We start from the raw sequence: 13,288 nt of genomic DNA on the forward strand, positions 1-13,288 counted from the left end.
CTGTGTATGATGGATACATGTTATTATACATTTTTTGAAACTGATAGAAGGTACACCACCAAGAGTGAACCCGAATATAAACTCTGGGCTTTGGATTATTATATGTCTATTAGGTTCATGTGTCAAATATAATAATTGTACCAAATTATACCAAGTGTAACAAATGTACCGCTCTGATGGGAGATGTTGATAATGGCGGAAGCTATTGCATGTGTGGGGTTGGGAGGTATATGGGAAATCTCTGTACCTTCCACTTAATTTTGCTGTGAACCTAAAACTGCTCTAAAAAAATCATCTTAAAAATAAACAAAAAGTATATCCAGAGAAAAAAATATAAGTTGTATATAAACTGATTATAACCAAGTAAATATAAATTTATATAAGAGAAAGAAAGAACAGAAGAAAATGCACTTCACTGCACTTCATAGTGTGTAGTTATATTCAGGTTGTAAGATTATGGTGATTTGATAGATTTTTTTCTATTCCCTACTCTTTTAATATTGTATTATTATACATAAATCATTTGTCACATATATATGCATATATCCTTACTGGCATATATCTATTTATCCACATATAATAATTGAACTTTTAGAAATTGTGTATTCATGATTTAATTCAATAAATACTTAAGAGATGGGCACCGTGAGCAAAGAACTGGCTGGATGCTGTGGCAATCCAAAGTGAATCATACGGATTCTCTTCTCAAATTTCTCACTGTTGTATGGGGAATATAGTGGTTACATAACTGATTATAATACAACTATATAAAGTGTGCCTAGATTGGAGGAGCTAATTACACTCCTCCCTTCCATACTCAAGGAGCCAGAAAAGCATCAGAATACAGTATCAACTTGCCCAGTAAATAAGCCAGATCAGATAATGTGTCAGGGCCTTCTACCTAGCTGCCCTTGAGTCCTGGGCTATAGAGCTGCAGGTCTTTCCCACTGCAGGTAAAGAAGAGTGAGTACGGTGGATTAGGATGAGGTGGAATAATGAAAGGCCTCTTCTGGGGTGTTTTTTGCCTGGGGGCAAGAGAGGGGGAGTAGGAGAAGAGAGGGGAAGCTGAAAGAAGTGAAAGCAAAGGAGAACCAGCACCAGAAGGAAGGAGCACCAGAGCCAGCCTAGTGGGCACAGTGATTCTCCAATACTCCTTCCTGGGGAAGAAAAAATCAGAGCTGGAAAGAGAAGGAAGGAAGCTTTCTCCAGCATTTCAGAGAAGGCAGAATTGTTAATGGGAGTCTTTGTTTTTCTATAGGGAGGGGCAGAATCCCATAAAGAGACATCTTCACAGTGCCTTAAGAATTCAGAGAAGAGTTTGTGCTGAATACTCCCTGATTCTACACAAGTCACACTGTTCTCTTTAAAGCCTATTTTTTAAAATCTTTTCTTTTCCACTCAAGGGATTGCAAGCTGTAGGACCAACAAGAAAGTCCATGCAGGGAAAAGATTACGTTTGCACAGACCTCAGCTGAGCTGGCCTGGACTGGTGTTACTGTTCTCTCCTACTGAGTCTGTTGGGCATGATCTGACTTCCAAGGGTGCAAATGAAATTAGCCCCAGGACCTCCCCATAGGCCCTCTTCCTGCCAATGAAAACAATGACCCTGCAGGAAGCAAGATATAGCAATACATTTATTTTTATTTATTGAGGGAAAACTACCATCAACAGCCCTCTCTATTCTGCTTCTTGGTCAATTAACAGCTATCTGGATCTCCTCAAGACAGGTTAGATCATTGCCTAAGAGGAAGTGACCTGGAACAGAGAGAGATAAAGCAACCACAATAGAACTACAGTTTGATTTTTGTAAAAGAATGATGAAGAGAAACAACACAAGTTATATCAGCTGTGAAAATCAGTCCTGAGTCACCTGCTCAGGATCCAGTGAGACTCAATAAAAACTCCTTGCCCTCTCTGGTTGCTTTTACTGGGTTTCTCTGGGAATCCGTGTCTGAGACAATTGTAGGCAAAAAAAGATGTTTTCTGATCTGGGAAGTTAAGACAGGACAGGATGGACTAGTTACGCTAGAGGGAGAATAGTGGTTTCCAACATTCAGTTCAGTAACCATCTTCAAGTTAACCTATGTTATAGGTGGGGTGAGGGCAGGTTGTGAAAAAGAGACATTAATTCACAGGGAAGGGAAGGTGGGATGAGAAAAGAAAGGAAGGGAATAAGGGAGAGAAGGAAAGAGGGAGGAAAACAGATAGATGGATAGAGGAATGAGAGAGAGGGAGGGAGGGAAGGGAAGGGGGAGAGAGAGGGAGAGAAAGGAGGGAAGGAAGGAAGGAAGGAAGGAAGGGAGAGAGGGGAACAAAATAAATAGAGTGAGAGTAAGTTATCAGTTATTGCCAGGATCTGGGATAATCCCTTTATGCTTGTCATCTGTAATATCTTTACCACAATTCAGCAGAGTTGGTAGTGTTATCGTTGTTTAAAAGAAGAGTCTGAGATGAGGCTTCAAATACAGGTCTGCCTGATGGTTTTCCACCCTGGTAAAAGCATGGATTTGTACATCTTTTCTAGAAAGCCTTTTCAGATTCCCATATTTGAACTTAGCTTTTCCACTCACCTTTGCATTTCCAGAAATCCTTCTTCATGTTTCTGTAGTTGGACTTCCCTTTGGTACTGCAACGGATAAGGCCATCTTCCCTGCTGGGCTGTTAAGCTCCTCCAGGCAAAGAGCTCACTCAATACTCTCAGTGTTTGCTGAATATCTGTTTGCTCGATGTTGGCTGGACAGAGTTCAGTTTCAGCTTCCTTCTCTCTCCCTTTCTTTCTTTTCTTCCCTCCCTCCCTCCCTGCTTTCTTTCTTTCTTTCTTTCTTTCTTTCTTTCTTTCCTTCTTCCTTCCTTCCTTCCTTCCTTCCTTCCTTCCTTTCTTTCTTTCTCTTTTCTTTCTTTCTTTCTTTTCTTTCTTTCTTTCTTCCTTCCTTCTTTCTTTTTTCTTTCTTTCCTTCCTTCCTTCCTTCTTTCTTACTTTTTCTTTCTTTCTTCCTCCCTTTCTTTCTTTCTTCCTTCCTCTCTTTCTTTCATTCTTTCTTTCCTTCTTTCTTCCTTCCTTCCCTCCTTCCTTCCTTCCTTTCTTTTTCTTTCTCTTTCTTTCTTTTTTTCTTTCTTTCTTTTTCATTCTTTCTCCCTTCCCTTCTCTTCCTCCCTCCCTTCTCTCTCTCTCCCTCCCTCCCTTCCTTTCTTTCTTTAAATGAGATATAATTTGACATAGAACACTGTATAGATTTAAGGTGAGAACATGTTGCTTTGATACATTTCTGTATTGCAGTATTGTCACCATTGTAGCATTAGCTAACGCCTTTCACGTCATATAATTACTATCTTCTTTTTTTGTGGTGAGAACAATTAAGATATAGTGTCTTAGCAACTTTGAAGTCTATAATACAATATTGTTGTCTATAATGACTATGCTGTGCATTAGGTCTCCAGGACTTATTTATCTACTAGTTGCTAGCGTGTACCTTTAAACAACATATTCCCAGTTCTTCCACCCCACAGCCCCTGGTAACAAGGGTTCTACTCTGTTTTTATGAGTTCAACTTTTTTAGATTCCACGTGTTACTGATATCATATATTATTTGCTTTTGTCTGACTTATTTCATTTTAGCATAATGCCCTTGAGGTCCATCCATGTTATAAATGGCAGGATCTCCTTCTCTTTTATGGCTGAATAATGCTGTAATATATATCACATTTTCTTTATCCATTCATCTGTTGATAGATACTTAGGTTGTTTCCATACTTTGGTTATTGTGAATAATGCTGCCATAAACATGGGAATGCAGCTATCTCTTTAAGATGGTGATGTCATCTCCTGTTTCCTTGATAACCCAATAGATGCAGAAAAAGCATTTGACAAAATACAACTTTCTTTAATGATAAACCCTCAAACTGGGTATAAAAAGGAATATATCGCAGTTTAATAAAGGCAATATATGACAAGCCCACAGCTAACAGCATACTAATTGGTGAAAGCTGAAAGCTTTTTGATCACAAAACCTCCACCATTTTACTAACCCCTTTACATTTTTGATGTCACAATTGGCCTGTTTTTATATTGTGTATTTTTTAACAGACTATAGTGGTTTCGGTTATTTTTAGTACCCTTTTCCTTTAACCTTTATACTGTAGTTAAGTGGTTAACACAGCTTCACAGTACAGCATTAGAGTTTTCTAAATCTGAAACTGTATATTTATTGTATATTTACCTTTACCAGTGTGTTGTATACTTTAATGTGTTTTCATGTCACTAATTAGCATATTTTCTCCTTCATATCTGAAGGATAATTTTGCCAGGTAAAGTATTCTTGGCTGGCAATTTTTCTTTCAACAATTTGAATAGGTCATTCCACTCTCTCCTGGCCTGTAGCATTTCTGCTGATAAATCCTCTGATAGCCTAATGAGGGTTCCTTTGTAAGTTTATTATCTTTATTCCTCTGGCTTTTTAAGGATTCTCTCTTCTTCCTTGATTTTTGACAATTTCATTATAATGTTCTTGGCGGTCTTTTGCATTGAGATAGTAGGATGATCTATTACTTTCATAAACTTGGATGTCTAAGACTCTCCTTAGGTTTGTGAAGTTCTCAGCTAGCGTTTCTTTAAATACTTTCTGCCCCTCTCTTCTCTGGAACTCCAGTTATGCTATATTTGTGTGTTTGATTGAATCCCATAGATCATGTACACTTTCTTCCCTCTTTTTCATTCTTTTTCCTATGTTCACCACTGATTGGGTTATTTCAAAATTACTGTCTTCCTGGTTGCTTATTTTGTCTTCCATTTGATCTACCCTGCTGCAGATTCTCTCTGTTTCATTTTTCATTTTAATCATCAAATTCTTCAGCTCCAGAATTTCTGTTTGGTTCCTTTTTATGGTTTTTAACTTTTTGCTAAATTTCTCACTTTGTACATGTATTTTTTTCCTGATTTTATTGAATTGTCTTCTGTGTTTCTTGTAGCTCACTGTTTCCTCAAAACAGCTATTTTGAATTCTTTATCAGCTAGATTATAAGATTTTTTGCTTTTGAGTTCAGTTATTGAAGGATTATTATCTTTTGGTGATGATGTGTTTTCTTGATTCTTCCTCTTTCTTGTAGTTCAGACACCTCCTCACATCTTTACTAGTTGCTCTCAGATAGGGTATACTGTTTGTTGATCCTGTTCTATCTGGGGTTCTCTCTGACCTTGTATTTATACACCTGCTCTGTACTTCTTGCTCCCTCTTGTGGCAGAATTCTTAAGCTTTTATGTCTTCTGCGGTTCTTACAACTCACCTGGCTGGCTGCTGGAAATCTCTCTTGTTTTCCAGAAGGTAGCACTACAGCTCAAGTTTGTGTTTTCTCTCTTGCCCACAGATACTAGTCTGTTTTTCTAATAGCACTGCATTCACCCTGCTCACTCCTGCTGCCAATCTCTGAGTGCAAACAAGGAGCCACCACAGAGTGAGGGGGGGTGTGGGTTTAGTACTTGGGGCATTGGGGGTAACCACCAGCTGGTGGGGATATCCTTGGCTGAAGTTCTCCCAGGGGCTCTTGAGTGGACTTCCTGCTGAAGCCCTGAGCACAGACAGCAGGAACCATGCCCCTTTAATGCCTTTTGATGTTATTAGCCTTTTCTGATCTTCTCCCTTCCCCCAGTCATAGAGGTCCTGTTTCCAGTACTCCTAGTGTTGCTGGAGAAAAATGGGTTTCTCTTGCAGCGTCCAGCGTAGCTGGGGTAGCCGGGCACTCACACTGTACTCTCCTTTTAACCTGTGGACAGGTCACCACAGGATAGTTCAGTTTGTTACTGTGTCAACTTGTGGAGGGGGCAAAGCTGAAAAAGTTCCTCTTTCCCTCTCTGCTGCATTCAAACTCATGTGTGTGTGTGTATGTGTGTGTGTGTTTTCCCTCCAGTGGTGTGCTCTAATCACCTCCAGGGGGCTGGAATTCTACAAATTCTCTCTCATCTGTGGGTATTTGCCCAAGTCAGCATTCTCCAGGTTTTCCCCAATCACGGCTGGGAGTTGTTGAGGCAGGTTTGCTCGCTCTGCTGATTCTGCAGCCCAAACCAGTGTTTGTCTGTCTATTACCAGATGAACAGGTAAGCAAGATTTCTCCCTGGTCCCTTGGCATATGATATTAGATCACACAATTCCCACGGAGGCACTGTGGTTTATGGATAGATACCTCATTAGTTGTACAAAAAGTAAGGATGTCTTACACTACCATGATGTTAATGTCAGTCCCTTTTTACTATGTTTCATTGTTTGTTGACTACTCTTATGTTGACTCTTCGTGTTTTCTTTTTTCTTCTTTAAACAGTTTTTATTTCACATCGTCCCTTTTTGTATTCAATCATATGCGTACATTTCTTCCCTTGCAGTAAACATTGGACTATTCGTGTTTTCTATTTTTTTCTCTATTCTTTTCTTTGTACCTATACTTTGTATCTATTTTACTCACATCACTGTCATTTCAGTGGAGGTTTCAGAGAGAAGGAGGGATCATAAACACATGTGTTCAGTATACTGTGTTCAGACTGATAGAACGTTTTTTGGGTACAATTTGAAACGTATAAAACCTGAAAATGCCTAAGCCCTTTGATACAGCTGTTCTGTTTCTAGATTAACTAAACTGTAGAAATAATTCTGCAATGCATAAAGAGATATATACAAGGACAAAAAGATACTGACTTTAGCATTGATTGTAATAGTGAAAAATAGGAAACAATTTATATGCTATCAACAAGGAAAAGGTTAAACTTTGATGTCTATACTACAGAAGAATATGCAGCAGTCAGAAAGAATACTATTGACATATGTTGAAACCTCTCTAAGATATATTCTTAAATTTAAAAAGCAAATATAAATCATATATGATTCCATTTATATTCTTTAAAAACCCACAAAACAATATATACATTTTGATTCATACTTACAGGTGAATATAGATTATGGATCTAATTTACTGATGTCAATCTTGGGTCTGGTCAGATTGACCACGCCCTTTGACTCAAGGCCAGGCATGTCCCAGTGCTCTCACATGTGGAAGGTGAGAGCTCTTCATTCAGAGGCACTCATTCTGTTGAACACATCATACAGGGATCATCACTGGGCCCACTAAGTATATTACTCATCAGCAGAATGATTATTTTCTTCTCTCACCACGAAAGGGCTTAAATTACTCCCCCACAAATTAACCTGATGAGTGTTTGCAAAAATGCCCACACTGGCTTTCAATCTGTGATTGTATAAGTTATCTATTGCTGCACAGCAAATTACAGATCTTCCTCAACTTACCCATTGTAAATTTAAAATATCATGTCAAAAATGCATTTAAAAAAATTTTTATTTTGTATTGGCCTATAGTTGATTTACAATGTTGTATCAGATTCAGGTGTACAGCAAAGTGATTCAGTTATATGTATACATATATCTATCCTTTTTCAAATTCTTTTCCCATTTAGGTTATTGTGGAATATTAACCAGAGTTCCCTGTGCTATACAGGAGGTCCTTGTTGGTTATCTATTTTAAATATAGTAATTTGTATATGTCATTCCCACACTTCCAATTTATCCCTCCCCTCTACCTTTCCCCTTTAGTAACCATAAGTTTTTTTCTAAGTCTGTGCGTCTGTTTCTGTTTTGTAAATAAGCTCATTTGTATCGTATTTTTTTGCTTCTACATATAAGCGATATCATATGATATTTGTCTTTTCTCTGTCTGACTTACCTTTACTTAGTATGATAATCTCCAAGTCCATCCATATTGCTGCAAATGGCATTATTTCATTCTTTGTAATGATTAATATTCCATTGTGTGTGTGTGTGTGTGTGTGTGTATATATATATATATATCCATTCATCTGTCAATGGACATTTAGGTTGCTTCCAAGTCTTGGCTATTATAAGCAGCACTGCAATGAACATTGGGGTGCATGTATCGTTTCGAACCATGGTTTTCTCCAGATATATGCCCAGGAGTGGGATTGCTGATTCATTGGTAGCTCTATTTTTAGTTTTTTAAGGAACTTCCATACTGTTCTCCATAGTAGCTGTACCAGTTTACATTCCCAGCAACAGTGTAGGAGGGTTCCCTTTTCTCCACACCCTTTCCAGCATTTATTGTTTGTAGACATTTTGATGATGGCCATTCTGACTGGTGTGAGGTGATATCTCAATGTAATTATATCTCTGATAATTAGTGATGTTGAGCATCTTTTCATGTGCCTCTTGGCCATCTGAAGGTCTTCTATGGAAAAGTGGCTCATTTAGGTCTTCTACCCATTGTTTGATTGTGATTTTTCTTTTGATATTAACAAAAATGCATTTAATACACCTAACCTGTGGAACATCATAGCTTGGCCTGACCTACCTCAAATGTGTTCAGAACACTTACATTAATCTGCAGTGGGGCAAAATCATCTAACACAAACCCTATTTTTTAATAAAGTCTTTAATATCTCATGTAATTTATTGACTACTGTACTGAAAGTGAAAAACTGAATGGTTGTTTACGTTCAGAATGGCTTAAGTGATCATGTGGCTGACTGGAAGTACAGCTCACTGCTGCTGCCCAGCATCAGAAGAGAGTATTGTACTGCATATTGATAGCACAGGGAAAGATCAAAATTTAAAATTAGAAGTATAATTTCTACTTGAGTGCATATTGCTTTCACTAAATTGTAAAGTTAAAAAATCATGTCTAGCCATTGCAACTCAGGGACCATCTGTACCTCAAAACAACACATATTAATTATCTCTCTGTTTCTGTAAGTCAGGAATCTGGGATTGGCATAGCTGGGTTCTCTGGTTCAAGGTGTCCCACAAGGCTACTGCATGACCAGGGTTGTGGCCACCTCAATGCTCCACCAGGAGAGGATTCACTTCAAAATTTTAAATTCCAGTAAAATAACGTTATTTATTACAAAAGTAATGTCAATGAGAATAGAATACTTAAAAATACAGCTAAGCAAAATAAAATTTAAAATACACAAAACATATTCATACACTTCCAAGCTTTGAAGGCTGTTAGAGGCCACCCTTAGTTCCTCGCTATGCAGTCCTCTCTGTAGTACAGATCATAGCATGGGAACTGACTGCATCAGAGCAAGCAAGTGAGTAAGTTAGAGAGAGAGAACATGAGTAAGTTAGAAGTCAGTCTTGGGTTACCTGATCTCGAGTCATCCATCACTTTTGTTAGAAGTAAGTCACTAGATCCAGCCCACTATGTCCAGCCCTTGGAGGGAAGGGCTTGCGTAAGAGTATGAATACCAAGAGGTGGGGGGTCATCTCAGAAGTTACCTACAACTATGATTAAAAGGTAATTCAAGGGGTTGCAGGAGCAAATTCAGAAGCAAAGATTTTTCTGGTATAAGCAAACGGCACAGTTACTTGCTTCTAGTAAATGCTAAATAATATTTTCTTTTTAACTTTTCATTTTGAAATAATTTTGAAGTTAAGTTACAGGAATAGTAAGAGAATTCCATACACTCTTTACCCACATTCACCATTTGTTGAAAATTATATTTTAAAAACATTATGCAGTTTGTCACATGGAAAGGCAATATTTGTAACCATCAAAGCTTTGAGGTCTGGTGAGAGGCGTGCATCCTGTGCTGGAGTCATATTTACTCTCTGCATATATAGTGGTCATCTCTCAAATGTTCTCTTCTTCCTCCTCCTCCAGAAAATCCTGAGCGAGCAGCCCTGTACTTTGTCTCTGGTGTGTGCATCGGGCTGGTCCTCACCGTAGCTGCCCTGGTGATGAGGATCTCTTGCCACACAGACTGCCGGCAGCATCCCCAGAAGAAGTTCCTGCAGGACCAAGAAAGCAGCAGCAACAGCAGCGACAGCGAGGATGGCAGCTCCTACGCGGCATCCGACATCTCAGTCAGGAGACATCGTCGCTTCGAGAGGACTTTGAACAAGAACGTCTTCACCTCAGCGGAGGAGCTGGAGCGTGCCCAGCGGCTAGAGGAGCGGGAACGCATCATCAGGGAGATTTGGATGAATGGCCAGCCCGAGGTTCCTGGCACCAGGAGCCTGAACCGCTACTACTAGGGACAGGAGCAGGAATCCACACCCCGCTGTTAGCCGCCTGGTAGAGAAAGGGTTCCACAAGGAGGGCAGGCACAAAGAGTTGAACGCAGCTCTGCTAATGTTATGATGGCAGAAATAAGCAGGACATTCCCATTTTCTAGCCAGGAGGACTGATTTCTCCCTTTTTACTAAATTTATGGAGAAGTAGAAAAAACAAGTTGGTTCATCAACTTTTCCAGGTCTTGGAATGGTGCTGAAAACCCTTCTCCAGCAATGTGGATGGAGATTAGAGAAATGGAACTTGTGGTTTCTCTTGATTTCTGAGGATCTCAGAAGTTTCTGCAGACTTCATTGCTATGTGTTATTTCTTTACAAAAGGAAATATTATTACAGCATGAGGGCTAGGAAGAGCAGGGTTAACTTAACCCAGTAAATGCAACTTTCTAAATGACTCCATGCTATGGAGGTGATTTTGATCCAGATAGCATGATCAATGCTTATATTGTTTAAGGTCTATTCTTTCAATCTTGTGTTGCAATGGCAACCTCAGGGATTAAAATCCTATTTTTTATTAAAGTTCCCACTTCACTCATGAAAATGAATAATGTATTATAGGAGATGTGTCAGTGAACTAGAAAAATGTCAATAACCTCAAAGGATGAAGGTTTCATTTTAAATAGCTTATAAAGAATATATTAACATGCAATTAATGCTACATGCATTTGAAAATGCAGCACAAGAATAAAAGCTGTGTTTTTCCCCCTTTTGGAGAGAAGAAAATTTTGTTATGACTCTAGGTAATCATGATTTTAAACAATTTGTTTTAAAAAAAATCCTGTTTGGATTTCTAATAAAAGAATGGGAATGGGAGGTGAGGAATAAAGCCAAAATGAAGTTGGGATAAAAAATAAATGTTACATAAGATCTTTTTTTGTTTTATGTTTATCTCTGTGGTTACACTTACCCTAAACAGCAGCCCTTTTATATAGTTGGGTATGGTCTTTTGCCAGGCCCTTCAAATAGCTGGAGAATTGTGAGAAACTGGAGAATGGAGAAATGGCCCCTAGGGGCTTTTCATTTTCTGTATGTTTCTGTTATGATTACAGTATAGTTGAGTGATTGTTAAGCTGATAGAGGAATAGAAGACTTACCTAAGGCTAGAAATAATATGGTGGCCTCATACTGAGAGGGGAAGTTGGTAAGGAAGGAAGAGGGGCAAGGCTGAACCACATTTAGAAATGGGTTACAGAGGAGGAAGCAGCATCCTACAGCCTGATAGACGGCAATAATGCATTCTATCAGTCTGTCAGATCGCTTCTCTGGCCATGCAGTGGGTTGCTTAGTCAGCCTGTCTGGATGCTCCAGAGCCTTCCTAGTGGATTTCCCCCGTTCATTGGCTTTGTCATCATACCTGAGAAGACGGTTGGGAGACTTCCTCAGCTGGACACTCTATTACTTTGGGAACTCACTATCTGTGATAGGGGCTTGGAAGTCTGTCTTAAGAACTGAACGGTTACAGATATCTGTTTCCCAAGGAGGCAGTAGTTTGCTTGAAACCCTCAACGGCTGGCTTGATTATACCTTTTTGAGTGATCTCATTGGCTAGTAACAACTGCCAAAAATCTTGTTAAATCTGCCTGTCTGAATCTGGGTTCTTACCCTTGTGGTTTCAGTCCCTTGGTAACAAGTGCAGGGATCATCCCATTCCCCTGGGCTTTAGATTAACACCATCTATATTGGCTTGTGCTACTTTTTCAAGTTTTTATTTTTTAAAATTAATTTTTATTGGAGTATAGTTTCTTTACACTGTTGTGTTAGTTTCTTGCTGTACAGCAAAGAGAATCAGTTATACATATAAATATATCCGCTCTTTTTTCGATTTCCTTCCCATTTAGGTCACCACAGAGCCCTGAGTAGAGTTCCCTGTGCTATATACTAGGTTCTCATTTGTTATCTAATTTATACATAGTAGTGTATATATGTCAGCCCTAATCTCCCAATTCATCCACCCCCCTCCCCTGCTTGGTAACCATAAGTTTGTTCTCTACATCTGTGACTCTATTTCTGCTTTGCAAATAAGTTCATCTCTACCATTTTTCTAGGTTCCACATATAAGTGATATTATACAATATTTGTTTTTCTCTTTCTGACTTACTTCACTCTGTATGAGAGTCTATCATCTGGTCCATCCAGTTCTCTGCAAATGGCACTATTTTGTTCCTTTCTATGGCTGAGTAATATTCCATTGTATATATGTACTACATCTTTATCCATTCCTCTCTCGATGAACATTTAGGTTGCTTCCATGTCCTGGCTATAGTAAATAGTGCTGCAATGAACAACAGGATGCATGTATCCTTTAGAATTATGGCTTTCTGCAGATATGTACCTGGGAGAGGGATTGCTGGATCATATAGTAGCTCTATTTTTAGTTTTTTAAGGAATCTCCGTACTGTTCTTCATAGTGGCTGTATCAGTTTACATTCCCACCAACAGTGAGGAGGGTTCCCTTTTCTCCACACCCTCTCCAGCATTTATTTTTTCTAGATTTTTTGATGATGGCCGTTCTGACCAGTGTGAGGTGATACCTCATTGCAGTTTTGATTTGCATTTCTCTAATAATTAGTGATGTTGAGCATCTTTTCATGTGTCTGTTGGCCACTGTATGTCTTCTTTGGAGAAATATCTATTTAGGTCTTCCTCCCATTTTGTGATTGGGTTGTTTGTTTTCTTGATATTGAGATGCATGTGCTATTTATATATTTTGGAGATTAATCCCTTGTCAGTTGCTTCATTTGCAAATATATTCTCCCATTCTGAAGGTTGTCTTTTTGTTTTGTTTATGGTTCCTTTGCTGTGCAAAAGCCTTTACGTTTAATTAAGTCCCATTTATTTATTTTTGTTTTTATTTCCATTACTCTAGGTGGTGTATTGAAAAAGAACTTGCTGTGATTTATGTCAGAGAGTGTTCTGCCTACATTTCCTCTACGAGTTTTATAGTATGTGGCCATACATTTAGGTCTTTAATCCATTTTGAGTTTATTTTTGTGTGTGGTGCTAGGGAGTGTTCTAATTTCGTTTTTTTACATGTAGTTGTCCTATTTTCCCAGCACAACTTACTGAAGAGCCTGCCTTTTCTCCTTTGTATATTCTTGCCTCCTTTGTCATAGATTAGGTGACCATAGGTGTATGGGTTTATCTCTGGAGTTTCTATCCTGTTCCATTGATCTATAATTCTGTGTTTGTTCCAGTACCATACT

The 13,288-nt window shown here is 38.7% G+C and overlaps 1 protein-coding gene across 4 annotated transcripts in view; it reads left to right on the forward strand.

The window, feature by feature from the left end:
* Positions 1 to 12,368, forward strand: part of EVA1A (eva-1 homolog A, regulator of programmed cell death) — a 71,356-nt gene extending 58,988 nt beyond the window's left edge. For all 4 annotated transcript variants that reach the window (XM_060027461.1, XM_060027459.1, XM_060027460.1 and 1 more), the window contains one exon: positions 9,676 to 12,368. In XM_060027461.1, coding sequence (XP_059883444.1) covers positions 9,676 to 10,049 — 374 coding nt within the window. In that variant the 3' untranslated portion in view covers positions 10,050 to 12,368. The remainder of the gene's footprint in view (positions 1 to 9,675) is intronic.
* Positions 12,369 to 13,288: the final 920 nt, after the last annotated feature.

This window comes from Delphinus delphis, chromosome 12 (assembly GCF_949987515.2).
Source record: "Delphinus delphis chromosome 12, mDelDel1.2, whole genome shotgun sequence".
Classification (NCBI taxonomy): domain Eukaryota; kingdom Metazoa; phylum Chordata; class Mammalia; order Artiodactyla; family Delphinidae; genus Delphinus; species Delphinus delphis.